We start from the raw sequence: 15,505 nt of genomic DNA, 5'->3' as shown, positions 1-15,505 counted from the left end.
AAATGACAAGATGGTCCTTATTTTGTTTTTTGCATTGTCTCTTTGTTGATGCCCCTCTCCCTTTCACTTGTTGTCCTATTTTACTAACACATTAACGCCAAAAAACACCCACTACATCTTTGGTTTCACCCCCCTCTTCTTCTTCTCCTTATTTTTCTCTCTATATATACTCCAATTTTATTCCATACTCTCTTCATAGTTTTTATTCCTTTGATTTCTGTTCTTCTTAACAAAGTACAACTATTTAGTACCTCTTTTCTGCCATTTTTTCTACTCCTACAATTACTCTACCTTCCAATATTCCATCAACTACCTCTTAATCTTCCTAGATTCCTACCATTCTCCACTCTCTTTTTTCTCCTCCTCCTTGTTCGTGTATCGATCACAATGCCCTCTAGGCCATCCCTCGTTGTTAAAGAGCAACCTCGTCTAATCCATCACCCGAGGAAAAACCATGACTTAGACTTTCAATCTTTAAAAGAATTGCCTGATTCGTTTGCATGGTCATCATTTGGAGATTCGTGCTCAGTTGAGTCAGGTATTTTTGGGTCAGACACTGTACCTGTTATCAGTCTTGATGATCCAAAAGCCCAACAATATATTGGGCTTGCATGCAAATCATGGGGAGTATTTCAAGTCACTAACCATGGAATACAAAAGAGTTTGTTGGATGACATTGAGGCCGCCGGTAAAAGCCTTTTTTCATTACCGGTCCACCAAAAGCTCAAAGCGGCTCGTGTATCCGGTGGTGTTACGGGTTATGGACCGGCCCGCATTTCGTCCTTTTTCCCCAAGAGGATGTGGTCCGAGGGGTTCACCATTTTGGGATCCCCTCTTGACCATGCTCGTCAACTTTGGCCCAATGATTACAAGAAATTCTGGTAGGTACTCTTTTTCCATGCAAATACATGCAATAAAAAAAAAAGTGGCAAACTAGGCAAAGTAGCCTAGGCATCTAAATATATACACCAAATTTTCAAAAATGAAAAATAAAAAGTGAAAATTTCTAATAGAATTTGTTGTAATTTCTAAATCATTAAGAGCTATGATAAATTGATAATCAATCACTTAAAAGATCAAATTCTTTTTTTGGTATGTAATGGCATGTCGTGAGACAAAAGTTTTTAGTATGGTCCACTAAAAAGAAATAATTCATCTTTTTATGCTAGATTTGATGCCATATTTAGGACAAGATATACGTCTAATGGTTTTCTAACTTTATATCTTATCCTAATTTTTTTTCAGTGACATTATTGAGGAGTACCAAAAGGAAATGAATCGATTAGCTAAGAAGCTTATGCATCTAATTCTTGGTTCATTGGGCATATCCAACCAAGATATTATGAATTGGGCCGAACTACTTGAAGGAGCTAATGGAGCCATGCAACTAAATTCATACCCGATTTGTCCGGACCCAAATCGGGCCATGGGTTTGGCGGCTCATACGGATTCAACCCTTCTCACAATCCTACACCAAAATAGAACTTCGGGGCTCCAAGTGTTTAGAGAACGGACAGGGTGGGTCACGGTCCCACCCATTTCAGGTGGGCTTGTTATAAATATAGGTGACCTTTTGCACATTTTATCAAATGGGCAGTACCCGAGTGTGTACCATCGGGCCATGGTTAACCGGGTCCAACATCGTTTATCGGTTGCTTATCTCTATGGGCCCGCTTCCGGGGTCCGGATCCAACCCCTCCCAAACCTCATTGATGCCACCCACCCCCCTATATATAGGCCGGTTACTTGGAGTGAATATTTGGGCATCAAAGGTGAACATTTCAACGAGGCTCTCTCATTAATCCGAATTAATAATAACAATAATCCTAATAGCATTAATCATGGGACTAATTGCAAGTGATGAGCCTAATAGCATTAATGTTGATACGGATAAGACAATTCTCACTGCATTTGGCTAATCAAATGATGTTAATTATTATTTAGACTAGTCATTTTGTTTTTAAAATAAACTTATTGGTTTTTTTCACTTGGTTATTGATCCGATAATGAATAGTGTCGAGATTCATACTGAGTTGTTGTTACCATTACTACTATTTATTACTTTTTCATCACGAGGTCTTTTTTCTTGTTTCAAGACCATTTAAATGATCTTGAAATTGAGGTATTAAGTCATGATCTCATGGATTTACAAATTTGTACAATTATTAGTAATAATAATTAAACATAAATTGATGGAGAGTAATTTTCTATATACAATTATCTTGTATTCCTCTACTTTTTAAATTCAAAAATATTATTATCTCTGTCCATATTTAGTTTTCACATCGCTAGAAACCAGACTAATCTCTCGTACACCGTATTTAGTTTTCACATCGTTAAAAACCATACTAATCTATCATACACCGAATTATACGTTTAAAAAAAAGGAAAAGTTGGCATTTCAAAGCACACTTCCAAATGGTAATTAGTGAAATCAAAAGAAAATGGAATAATGCTACATACAAAACATTACAAATTAACGCAAACAGAGAAATCATGCAAGTGTCATTAATTTTCTTGTGAAATATAATTTCAGATTAGAAAAAGATAAGAAAAGGAAAATACATATTTGAATATTTAGCTCAATGACAAAAAAAAAAATCCGACAATATTCCAGGCCCAAATTGTCAAGGAAGATCCACAAGCCAAGGAATAAGACAATAATCAAGATTATGAAACAATGTTTAGGGATTATGGCACCCCATAAAAAGTTTTAATTTGGTGATAATCCCAAAAAAAAATTATATATTATCTAGAAAAAGATGGATATTTTTTTTAGTGGCTAAAACTAAATTTACATCATTTTCTTTAAAAAATAATGGCAATCCATCCCCATCCAATTGCAACCATTCATGTTTTAGCTTTCTCAATATTTGATTGTATGTATTAGGTTTGGAAGTACAATTAGATAGTGGAAACTTTGTTGCATGGAGAAGGAAAAAAAAGAAAAATTTATTTATTTATTTCTAAATATATATGTAGGTGTATGTCTAATTTTAAATATGTGAAGCTTAGTTGATTCAAGTGGTAATAAAGAATTTGCGACTCTACCTTTCACAATCTGATCTTGAAAATGATGCTTTTGACTATATCTATTGGTGTAACCTAAAGAACTAATGAAAATCGAAGTATTTTCATGGTTGAATGGAGATACGTATGTACCAAGGGAATGAAGGTGAAGAATACTATCTAAGAATATGAAGTATGTTGTATTATAAAATAGAACCAAAATATGTAATAGAGTATTTTAAGTCATTGGATCAATAAGGGTATTTACATAGAGTATTTTGTTGTTATGCACTTATTATGTAATGCATAGAACAATAGAATAGAGTATAGACTAATCTTTTATGTGCCCTAACGAGGGATGTCTTCAAACCACATCCACATGGGCATTGTCCATGACTTTTCTTCAACATTGACTAGTTTATTTTTGTTAGTTCTTAAATTAAGAGCACATAATTATTACTTCTAAATATTTAATTATCTAAATATTAGATATGATTAATACTCGTACATGATTGAATAATCTCTATTGGAGTATTGGCTATAATATTGTCTCAATTTACTTGTGATTTTTTAATCAATATTTAAATTTAGAGAATTTGGCTTTGGTTTATTTATTTATTTATTTTTAGTTAATTGTAAGTGATATCAATATGTTCATTGTTTTGATTAAATAGCACACAATACATACTCTCTCATATTCATTAACTTTAATCCATCTAACATTCATATTTGCCAATGCACAGTGTTATTATCTACTTATATAAGTAATAAAATACTATAAGAATGATTACTCCAAGGGACCGTTTGGTTCGCGCGGGGGAATCTGAATGGAATGAACAAAGGGAATGTAGGAGAATGGAATGAAACCCTTTCCAAGTACTATGTTGTTTGGTTTTCAATAAACAAAGGGAATCACCACCACCACCACATATCCCCTTTCTTTACTTTTCCAGCCACCAGGAGCCACCCCACCGCCCAGCCACAACGTCGACGGGAATTGGAAGCCCTAGCGGCTAGAGTTTCGAGGGTTGGGGGAAGGTCGACCGACATTTTTAAGGGGAGGGATGGTGTTTTCAATTTCTAGGGTTTTTGCGTGGGTGGTGGAAGTTTTTCCGGGGAGGTTAGGGGCTGCGAGGGGAGAGGTGGGGGAGGTGCGCAGGCTCCGGCGATTATGGGGGGAAGTGCGGCGAGTCCGGCGGTGGGGACTAGGTCCGCGGCGAGGTGGTTGGGATAGTTCCGGCAAGTACAACGGTGGTGGGTATGGTGGCTAGGGAAAGGGAATGGGAAAGTCTAGGGGGGTAGGGAATCAATGTAGACTAAAAATGGGTGAACTCAAAAAAAAATATGGGTAAAGGGAATAAAAAAAGTGACAAACAAACAACAACAAAGGGAATGATATCAGTTCATTCCGATTCCCTTTGATTATTAACCTCAACCAAACGGCCCCTAAAGTAGTACATCAATCATTTGAAACCAACCAGTTAAATTTTCTTAACGCATACATTATTTAAAATATTACCTACAGTAAAGGAGTGCATCGTGCATGTCAATAATGTCAAAATAAACGCTAAGTAAGTAAGAATAACCTTGGAAGTAATTTTTGCTTAGAGCTTATGATATTTTGAATTGAACTTAAAATTAATTGTTGGAAATTTGAACTTTCAATTTATTAGGCCCATCTAAAATAAAAAGTCATAAACTTGTAATTTATGCTTTTTTATCGGCTAGTTGAGTTGTCGTATGCAATATGGTAATAATACTAGATGAAAATAAAAATTGGATAAGCTTTTTGATTTGTTGAAATATTATCGCCAAGAATCCAGGCGATATGAAAACGAAATATGATAGGAGTGACACCCTTATTTAAGTGGCTTAGTATTACACACTTTTGATCCTCAAGCCGAGCAATTTTGGGAAAACTATGTTTCACCAATCACATCTATCTATCTTTCTATCACCACCCCAGGTGATTTATTGGTCATTATGCCATTCTTCAAGCCACATACATTATCCACGTATTATCGTGAAACAATAAGAGGAGTGAGGGGATGGTTAGTCCCTCCATCTCCCCCCCATGTGATGGGGGTTCGACTCTTCACAGCCCTATTCCTGTGATAGGATGGAGCCCCTCCCCGTAGTTTACTGGTTAGAAAAAAAAAATAAAAAAATTATCGTGAAACAATAATGGCGAAATTGTGTGTGTACTACGTTATATGAATGCATCCACATTTTAAAGTCAAAAGGATTTTTATGTGAGGGACGTGATAGAATATAAAACCAATCTTGAAATCAAGATACTTGATTTTGATTTTGGTTTATACTTGATATATCTTTAATTTGTAAGTAGAAAGAAGTCAAGAACAAATAAAGATGAAAAATTGGAATAAATAAACATTTGAGGCGCATATATAATTATTCTTAAGATAAGATCACAAGGAATTATGCATCACAACATTATTTTAAAAGTTGGCTCAGAAACTTTGCCATCTCATATGTTGTCATAGATTATATAACTGCATTGTAAAGCTGAAAATGGGGTATGCTGTGAATGCTTGAAAACCTTGTGGTTGCTCCAATCACAATGTATATATATATATATATATATATATATATATATATATATATATATATATATATATATATATATATATATATATATATATATATATATATATATATAGTCTGATCCAATCACGGTGTATATACATCGATCTATGATTTTACATGTACTACCTTCGATATATTTAGTTCCAACTTTGGAATATTTTATATGTCTCAAATAATAACCCAAAGTTACAACTAAAAAAAATCAGAGGCAGTATTTTTTTAAACTACTCCTCTGTTTCACAATGATCACTGTAGTGTGTGTCTTAAACAACATAAATTTAGTACCTAGATGATAAATCCTATTAATTACTAGCTTTAAAAATCTTGCAAATTAAATCTATTACGAGTACAAAACAATGAAAACAATGGTAGGACCATTGAACATAGAATTGCCAAGTTCCTTTGTCTCATGCGGCTGCGGCTTGTTCATTCATCAATTTATTTATTTATTTATTATTTTTTTTAATAATATTCCGTACTCCGTATTAGGGCCTGTTTTGATTTACTGAACGGCACTGAGCTGAATGAAGCTGAATTGAATATTTTATAAGAAAAGGAAATTAGAAATTGAACTGAAATGAACGGAAAATAACCTAAAGAAAACAGACCCTTAATTATTTTGTCAATATGTAATCTAATTGGTTTGTAGAGTGTAAACAAGAAGTACATGTGAATAACTAGGAACAAGTACAAATAGCAAGCATATGATAGGACGAGTTTGTCAAAACTCTGAAGGCATCGTATTTGGATCATTTTTCATAATCCATAGGATCCAATAGATTTGATTAAATAATTAAATTTAATTATGTAAAAGCCAAATACATTAAAACTAGGATAATCCCACTCTTAAGACCAAAATCAAAGTTCTCTTCATATACAATGAATTATGGACTATAGTACTTAAAATTACTTTTACTTTGTGAATGATTAACTATCTTAGTTAGTTAAAACTTTGAGAGTTGGTATTGAAATTAATTTCCGTTTATAATATTTGTCCATGTAACTCTCTTCACACACATCTTATTGTAGAAAATCTTATTTGAAGTAAAGAGAAAAGTTTAATTTTTGGTATAATAATTAATAAATAGTAATATGTGAAAGATTCAATAGTCAAAGAGGGAAAATCTATGTATATGGTAGGTAAGACGAAACTAGGAATAGAAATAAAGGTGATAAATCACTCTTAATTGGACAATTTTTACTCCTTGTCTATTTTATGAGGGGTACACTGGTATCAGCATATTGATCTCTTACACTATTTGAATTATACAATCGATAAATACAATCTTTGTTGTTTTATGTGCTAGTTACATCGTATACAAACAATTATTTATAACATAATATGCAATTCAACCTGAAATAAAAGAAGTAAAATAAAAATAGCATCTTATATTCTCCTCCTCATTTGCTAGGTACATGAGCATGTTAGGAAAGGTGGGGCGACGATACAAAATCAATTACATAATACTAAAAGCAAATCTGACATGACACTTGTCATGTTCTGATTAAAAATTTCCCGCCACTTTTTTCTTTCCAATTTTTTTTCTTTTTTGTACAAATTAAAATCTCCATTAATATTATTTTATATATCCTATGATATTTAACTTTCAATTTGGCAACTATATACGAAATATATTCTATATGCATATTTTTCAAATTTTTTATAATAGGTATTTTTGTATAATAAACAAACACGTAATAGGCAAATTTTTATATGTGGCTGGCCACATGGTGTGGCCAGTCCGTTTCATATAACGGACTCCGTTATACCAAACGGGTCCGTTATTTTAAATTAAAAAAAATAAAAGGTGTCTTTTTTTTTTCATTTTATTACATCAAAAGGTTCTTCTTTCCTAAAGTTTTCTCATTTTCTCTGTTTCCATTTTCTCTCTCCTCAAACTATTCTTCTTCCATTTTCTCTCTCCTCAAATTCTCTCTCCTCTAAATTGTTCTTTTCGTTGATAATGACTAAAATCAAGATAATCTTCCCCAAGGGAAAGAAAGGATCGACATATACGCTGAACTCTCCTACTTCTGATATAAATCAAACCCTAATTTTAGTAATTTTTCGATTTTCCTGTCATCTATGCTCTGCAATTTGAACAAGTATCGTGTGAAAATAGTATAGTGCACCCGGGTGCACCATGCGCATGGTGCACCCGGAAAGAACATTAGACTTATTTTAAAGAACATACGAGTGTTTGAAAAAGAACATGCTAGTATTTGAGAAAGAACATGCATAATAGTGTTCAACACAAGAACATGTTTGTGTTTGACAAAGAACATGACCTCCGAAAAGAACATTAGACATATTTTAAAGAACATGGAATAAAAAGAACATGTTAGTGTTTGAAAAAGAACAAGTCAGTGTTTGAAAAAGAACATGCTAGTATTTGAAAAAGAACATGCATAATAGTGTTCAACAAAAGAACATCTTTGTGTTTGACAACGAACATGACCTCCGAAAAGAACATTAGGCATATTTTAAAGAACATGGAATAAAAAGAACATGTTAGTGTTTGAAAAAGAACAAGCTAGTGTTTGAAAAATTAACCTTGCTTGGTTATCTTCCAGTTGGCTTCAATTCATTACTATTCTTCTTTCTCCTCTAATTGTTCTTTTTTGAATAACTTGTACTTTATAGCTTTAATTTTTTATTTTATTTTTTTTTAAAAAACCCCAAATTCACAAAATTAAACACTTTGACTTTAAAATTATTGACGAAAAACAATTTGCATGTACAAAATTTATACTTACATTTTACTTGAATCCACCATTTGTTTAAGTTTGAAGGTTGAATTGTTGAAATAAGTTCAATTTTTTTCTTGGGTTTCACTTTAAAGATGAACAATTTTACTATTTTGAAATTTTTTTGAAAAATAGAAATAAAAAAATAGAGAGAAAAGTTATGGAGAGAGAAAATGAGTACTTTGGAAATTATTTTTACCCAAATTCATTGAAATTCTTAAATGAAAACGATGGTGTAAAGGAGAGTAAAAATTGGCAGCAAGAAAGAGAGTGATAGGAAGGGAAAGAGGAGTGAGAAATTGCAGGAGAAGAGAGTGATGGATTTGCAGTTGCAAGAAAATAAAAACATGTTCATTTTTTACCCATGTTCTTTTAAATATACTAAATGTTCTTTTGGGTGCACCATGCGCATGGTGCACCCGGGTGCACCAACCACAAATTAAGTATCGTGAGATTGTTTTTGGTGGTGTGAAAGAATTCGTGAGTAGAAATCAAGCAATTTATGAAGAATTACTAGAGAATGAAAAGAAAAAAAAAAAGGCAGATGAAATGGAGGCTGCTATAAAGATGCTGGAGGAGCTTGCTAATGTAGAAGATACAGCAATAGTTACTTTTTTCATTATGTAGGGATTACTTTTAAAAATTACAGTGTACTTGTTTTAGGGGTTACTCGTTGGTTTATAGGGAGGGGTTACTTGTTGATTTTACAAGGGTTATTTGTAAAGTTTTAGGGGGTTATTACTTGTTACTCGTAGTTTATTAGGAGTTACTTGTTTGTTTTACAGAATTTGTTGTTATGTTAGAGAGGTTACTTGTTAATTTTTGTTAAGTTTCAGGTGTTACTTGTTAGTTTTATAGGGGTTACTTGTCATTTTTAAGAGTTACTTGTTAATTTTTGTTAGAGTTACTTGTTTATTTTAGTGGTTACTTGTTAGTTTAACAGGGGTTACTTGTTAATTTTTGTTAGGGTTACTTGTTTATTTTCGGGGTTACTTGTTTATTTTAGTGGTTACTTGTTAATTATACAGGGGTTACTTGTTAATTATACAGGGGTTACATGTTAATTTTTGTTAGGGTTACTTGTTTATTTTAGGGGTTACTTGTTAATTTTTGTTAGGGTTACTTGTTTATTTTAGGGGTTACTTGTTAATTTTTGTTAGGGTTACTTGTTTATTTTAGGGGTTACTTGTTAATTTTTGTTAGGGTTACTTGTTAATTTTTGTTAGGTTACTTGTTAATTATTGTTAGGGTTACTTGTTTATTTTAGGGGTTACTTGTTAATTTTTGTTAGGTTAGGGTTACTTGTTTATTTTAGGGGTTACTTGTTAATTTTTGTTAGGGTTACTTGTTTATTTTAGGGGTTACTTGTTAGTTTAACATGGGTTACTTGTTAATTTTATAGGGGTTACTTGTTAATTTTTGTTATGGTGACTTGTATATTTTAGGGGTTACTTGTTAATTTTTGTTAGGGTTACTTGTTTATTTTAGGGGTTACTTGTTAGTTTAACAGGGTTACTTGTTAATTTTATAGGGTTACTTGTTTATTTTAGGGGTTACTTGTTAATTTTTGTTATGGTTACTTTTTTGCTTTAGGGGTTACTTGTTAGTTTAACAGGGGTTACTTGTTAGTTTAACATGGGTTACTTGTTAATTTTTGTTAGGGTTACTTGTTTATTTTAGGGGTTACTTGTTAGTTTAACAGGGGTTACTTGTTAATTTTACAGGGGTTACATGTTAATTTTACAGGGGTTACTTGTTAATTTCTTCAATTTCATTGTATCTGTTTTCATCTTCCAGATCCAATACCTGATTACTGGTTTGGATTTCAAGATTCATCAAAGAATCTTCAATTTGTTCGATCTCTAATGATTCTTATGAATCAGGTAATTTTTCAAATTCTTCTGCCATTGTTATTCTTTAATTTCTGGAAGAAAAATTGTGTGAGGTTTCACTCAATTTTCGCATTCGTTCCTCATAAATGAGTTGTTATGGGTTTTAAGGTTTAGAAATTTGCGCGTGTTTTGTAGAGCAATTTTGTTCAGCGCTTGTTTCCTAATCTTGTTATACGCGCGTCGTTCTCCGTTATTTTGCTGACTTGGAAGCAGGCCACACGGTGTGGCCTGCTGCACCAAAAAGGCGCCGCACATAATAAGGTAATATATTAGAATAATAATAAAATGTACTACTCCCGTAATTCGTATCATTCTACAACGCATTTTTTCTTTGAAAGTTTTTTTTGCTCTAACCAGGATTTGATACTTTAGCTATAATTATATATTTATTGATTTTTTTTTATAATACTCCCTTCGTCCCCTTTTGATAGTCCCTTATGGACATTTTTCACGGGAATTAATAAGCACAAATAAGAATAGTAAAAGTACATTGAAAAAGTAAATTGACATTGGGTATGAAAAAAAGTTGAAAGAGAGAAAGTAATAAAAGTACATGGAAAAATAAAATTTACCTAGAAAATTTTAATTTGCACAAATATTGTTGCAAATTGGAGAAAATTTTGGTAAAAAATTAATATTAATGGTTGTTGGAAAAAGCAAATGGAGTGAACATTTTGGGACTAAAATTTGTCCATAAGGGACTATCATTTGGGGACGGAGGGAGTAATAACATTATAATTCAATAACTATAAACACAAATATAAAACAAAATGAAAAAAATCATGATTATTAATTTTCATAAAAATTAGTCAATTAAATTTGTAAAAATTGTGCCAGTTATAGTATGCTATAAAATACTGTGCCGGTCAAAATATGCCAACAAAATAGGGACATATGGGTATATAATTACATTGCACGGGTTATAATTATAAATTGCATTCTCATGTAAAACACTATAATCATTAAATTTTTGTGTTTTTTTTAATGTTTAATAATCAATAGCTTTTGATAACAATATAATATTAATTCAATTTTTTTTTTTTGAAAAAAAATTCAAGTATTTGTTTCAATTAAAAATATATAAAAAAAAATTATTATTGTATTAACATTATAATTCACTGATTCATAGTTTGATTAAGTAAAAACCGTGCATTGCACGGGATTTAAACTAGTTACACTAAAATGTAGAATAGAATTTTTACGATAATTTGAAATGAAACAACTCAAACGGATCCAAATTTAGAAAATGGACAAAAGATCCTTTTGAAAGAGTAGGCTTTGATATACATGACATTAACCATGTAAGAATTGAAATTGCAACTTATCAAAACTACCTTGGTGTGTATGGTCTACATTTGTGAAAGAATTTTTATTCATTAGATTCAAGGATTCCCTAAAGAAAATTTTGTATGTCACTTTATTATTGGTTAAGAGGTTTTTTTTTTCCTTTACTTTTCTTTTTTTTTTTTTTTGGAATAATATTGGTTGAGAGTCCTTGTGACTCAAAATATTTATAATTTTCTTTTATTTTTGTATATATTTTTTATTATTATTTTTATAAAAAGAGCTACAAAGAGTCAAAGAGGAGAGAAAATAGTAGTAGATGAACATTTCAAGTTTAGGTATATTCCAATATTTTGACTTCTTAGAAAGTTAGTTGGTATTTGGTTTTCACCTTGAAGTAAAATTGAGATCTTAACCCCATCTTACAACTTTAGACCATATAAAAACAAGTGCCAATTAGTTTAACCACTGTAAGTATAATCTTTTATGGATTTAATCTTAAAAGGACATGGTACTATACCTAAATAAAAACCCCATATTTAATATCAAATTTTGTTTATATCATTTGCTTTATATGACTCTCAAACTCTTTCAACCATGCAAACAAAAAAAATATGAAGTAATTAATTACTACTTGTGTAGCAAAAAAAAAACTCCTAGTTTAGTGCTCTTATCACATGTTTTCTGTAGTGATCTACTGACTTAAGTACAACTGTTAAGAATATAGGATTTTTTGGATTATGATGTCACCTAAAAGACCACTACTATCCAAACAAATAGGGATCTTTAGTGTAAATCAAACAGGAAAACATAATTTTAAATAAGCAAAAATCAAAATGATATTGATTTGGTCAGGAATAAATGGCACTTTCAAGACATAGAAAAACAATTTGTCTTGAATTTGCTTTGACATTGATTTGAATTGAAAAGGATCATAAGTAACAGTGAAAAAAAAATTCTAAGACAAGAAAATATAATATGTCAATTTTGGCTACTTAATTACAAAAACAGATGAGACTTTGCCTAATTTAAGTCACTTTATTGAAGTCATCATATTCTAAAAGGTCATGCAATTATGTGCTTCAAACTAATTACAAAAAAAATAGCCAAATGTAATATATCAAGTATGACAACTTTTATTTTAATTTAAAGTTATATTCATGTACTAATACCTATTTTTTTGTGAGAAAAGTCTCCTAATATTTCAAATCTTCCTTATCTAACTTTTTTCAAAGTGCATATTCATATGATTTGTATTTACAATGACTTGGCACAATTAAGATTAATCTAAAATGCAATTACGCAAACACACACACACTCATCTAATCATCTCCCTATCTCATAACAAAATTTCACCCAATTGAGTGCATCCCCTAAAACAAAGAGAGAAAAGTTATTGGGCTTTCATTTTTAATATTTGGGCCTTGCTTCTTTGGTGAGTGTATTATATCCATACTTATACAACAACCAAACATGTTTAGACGTATAGTTGAGATGATAAGACTCGAATTTGTGACCTTAAAGTCAGCAACTACTATCTCACAACATGAAGATGAATTATCATCTAGAAATAAACGACATGTCAAATACAATATCCAATGCTCAAATATCAACACATCTAGTATTCAATAATCACCATCTTGATAGATACTCCGTACCTTCACTACACATACAATGTATTCAATCCGTGTCCATTTCCATGCAACATCAAATTTCAAAATAAACACCAACATTATTGTCACTTCCATAAGCAAATTCTACCATTGAAAAACATTATTGGTCTTATAAAAGGCAAATAATTGTGTCTGAAAGGACTGAAACCATGTGCAGTTCTTAAAAATACAGAGATCATCAATATAATGCATCTTTCAATCGCCAAATTTCCCATGAATAAGCGGCAGTTTATCACGTTAAATTGTTTGTTTCAAGTTTTTTTGTCAATTCATAGCTGGCTTTAATTTGTTTAGAATAATAAACCATTTTATAAGGGAAACATCCTGTCATTTCTCAATGTCAATTATAAACTTATAACACTAAAAATTGCAGAAAATACTATGAAAATATAATTTTTGGTGAAAATTTATGTATAAAACAAGTAACATCAGTCCAAATACAAGTCCAATCTTCCTTTACTCGATAAATTATTTATATTATCCTAGGACCTCAATTTAACCTGTATCCACAATTTATAATTTTATAAACATAATTGTGCACGCGATTGGCCCTTCCGTGCAATCACAAATGCCGCTAGTCTGCTTGACTACGACAAAATTAAAACTTTCAAGTATGTGATATAATAGTCGAGTTTGACACTTAAACACATATTAACACATAAATATGTTCGTATATGGATAATATGGACAGTCACCCGACACTTAACTCATGCTTGGTTATGAGAAAAACAAACAATTGAGACGTCTTGGTATAGGTTGATACATTATATAGTACAGACATTTTAATGTGTTATTGGTAATAAGGTTTTTATATATTATTGACATCAGGCAATTTTTTATGTCATGGCCCATACGTAAGTGTATAGTATAGTATGTCATTTGTTCTTGGAATCAAATAAACTCAACATCTAATTTATTTGTGGGACATGAAAACTTTGGTTTTACTGAATTGTTATGAATTGATTCTAGACATCATTGTTTTATAGACAATTTTGGTTAGTGGTTGGTGTATTATTCAAGGTTTTTATTGCATATTTGTATGGATACTTTCACATTATCCAGAATATCCTGGAGAATAATACACATAGACACAATAATCCAAAACAATTCTATCAATAAAAAGTTCTTCAGATTTTGTATGTGTATTTATGACTAATTAATCTAGAAGATATTCATAGTGAGGAGATACGAGAGTTTAAATTACTTGATTATCGATCCCTTTATCCAAAATTAGTTGTTCGTTCCTAGATCGATAACATGAATTATGAAGTAGTTTTAATAATGACCTTTTATGATAGTCGTGTGTGACTTGTATTTTAATTATCCTAGATCAGAGTCACCGAGTTTAAATATCTAGGATAAATTAGCAGCTAGGATAAATTAGCAGCATAACAATATGTTATCACAATAATTAAAAAAGGTGCAAAGTGTAAAAAAAAAAAAAAAAAAAAAAGTGTGTTGGAAAATGATGGCCCAAGTGGCATAAGCTATTACGTCAAAGTTAAGAAGAGGTAGTAACATGTGATTTGACACGACAACGGTGTTTTAAGATAGGTAAGATGAATGATCCAATTGAACTTGACTATCTTACCACTAGTCCCACCACGATCCCCCAGTGTATCATACTTTTTACGGTCAGAACACCTTCCGGCCTGCAGTTCAATACGCCTCGTGTAAATTATGCCTTAACTCAATTGACACAGAGTCAGATAGCAGCAGCAGCAGCAGCTTATAAAATCATGCAGCAGATCAGACTAATTGTTATTATTGTAACAAGAACCAAGTTGAACTGACTGAATTTTATTGTACTTCTTGTTGCTTCAGTTATAACTAAACAATCATAGAACAAACATCCTTTCGGCCACTACTTTCACAATCAACAACAAGGCATCTAAGCACTTTCGAAAGGTAAAAGATCGAAAAGAAAGCATCAAAGACAGCAGTAAATTTAAACTTTCCCTAAGCAATAATTTCATTGCACTTGATTTTGTGCATGTTTGCACAGCTTCTACTGTAATAAGAATCATAATAAGATTCACTGTGGTCCATAGAATCCCATGACTCGACAACAATATTAGTTAGTCTACGATGCTATCAAGTCCTTCTTGAATTCAGACATAATCGTAAGGATATGTTCAGTATCACCGTCAGTTTTTCTTACTTCAGTCATATAACAGAGTAATTCAGGGTAGTATGTATGATTTCTAGTTTACAGGCGTTCAGTCTTAAAACTAGCAATGACGATAACAATCAAACCTTTATTAATTCTTTAGTGTTCTTTGACAGGAATCG

General features: G+C 31.5%; 1 protein-coding gene across 1 annotated transcript; it reads left to right on the top strand.

Moving 5' to 3' along the window:
• The first annotated feature begins 257 nt into the window (after positions 1-257).
• Positions 258-2,199, top strand: LOC110703310 (gibberellin 3-beta-dioxygenase 1-like). The gene is made up of 2 exons (XM_021881096.1): positions 258-881; positions 1,246-2,199. Exons 1-2 carry the CDS (start codon positions 388-390, stop codon positions 1,859-1,861), a joined length of 1,110 nt encoding a protein of 369 aa, XP_021736788.1. The 5' UTR covers positions 258-387; the 3' UTR covers positions 1,862-2,199.
• The last annotated feature ends 13,306 nt before the right edge of the window (positions 2,200-15,505 follow it).

This window comes from Chenopodium quinoa, unplaced genomic scaffold, assembly GCF_001683475.1.
Source record: "Chenopodium quinoa cultivar QQ74 unplaced genomic scaffold, ASM168347v1, whole genome shotgun sequence".
Taxonomy (NCBI): domain Eukaryota; kingdom Viridiplantae; phylum Streptophyta; class Magnoliopsida; order Caryophyllales; family Amaranthaceae; genus Chenopodium; species Chenopodium quinoa.
The sequence above is the reverse complement of the archived record's forward strand: the minus strand, read 5'-3'. Positions and strand labels throughout refer to the sequence as shown.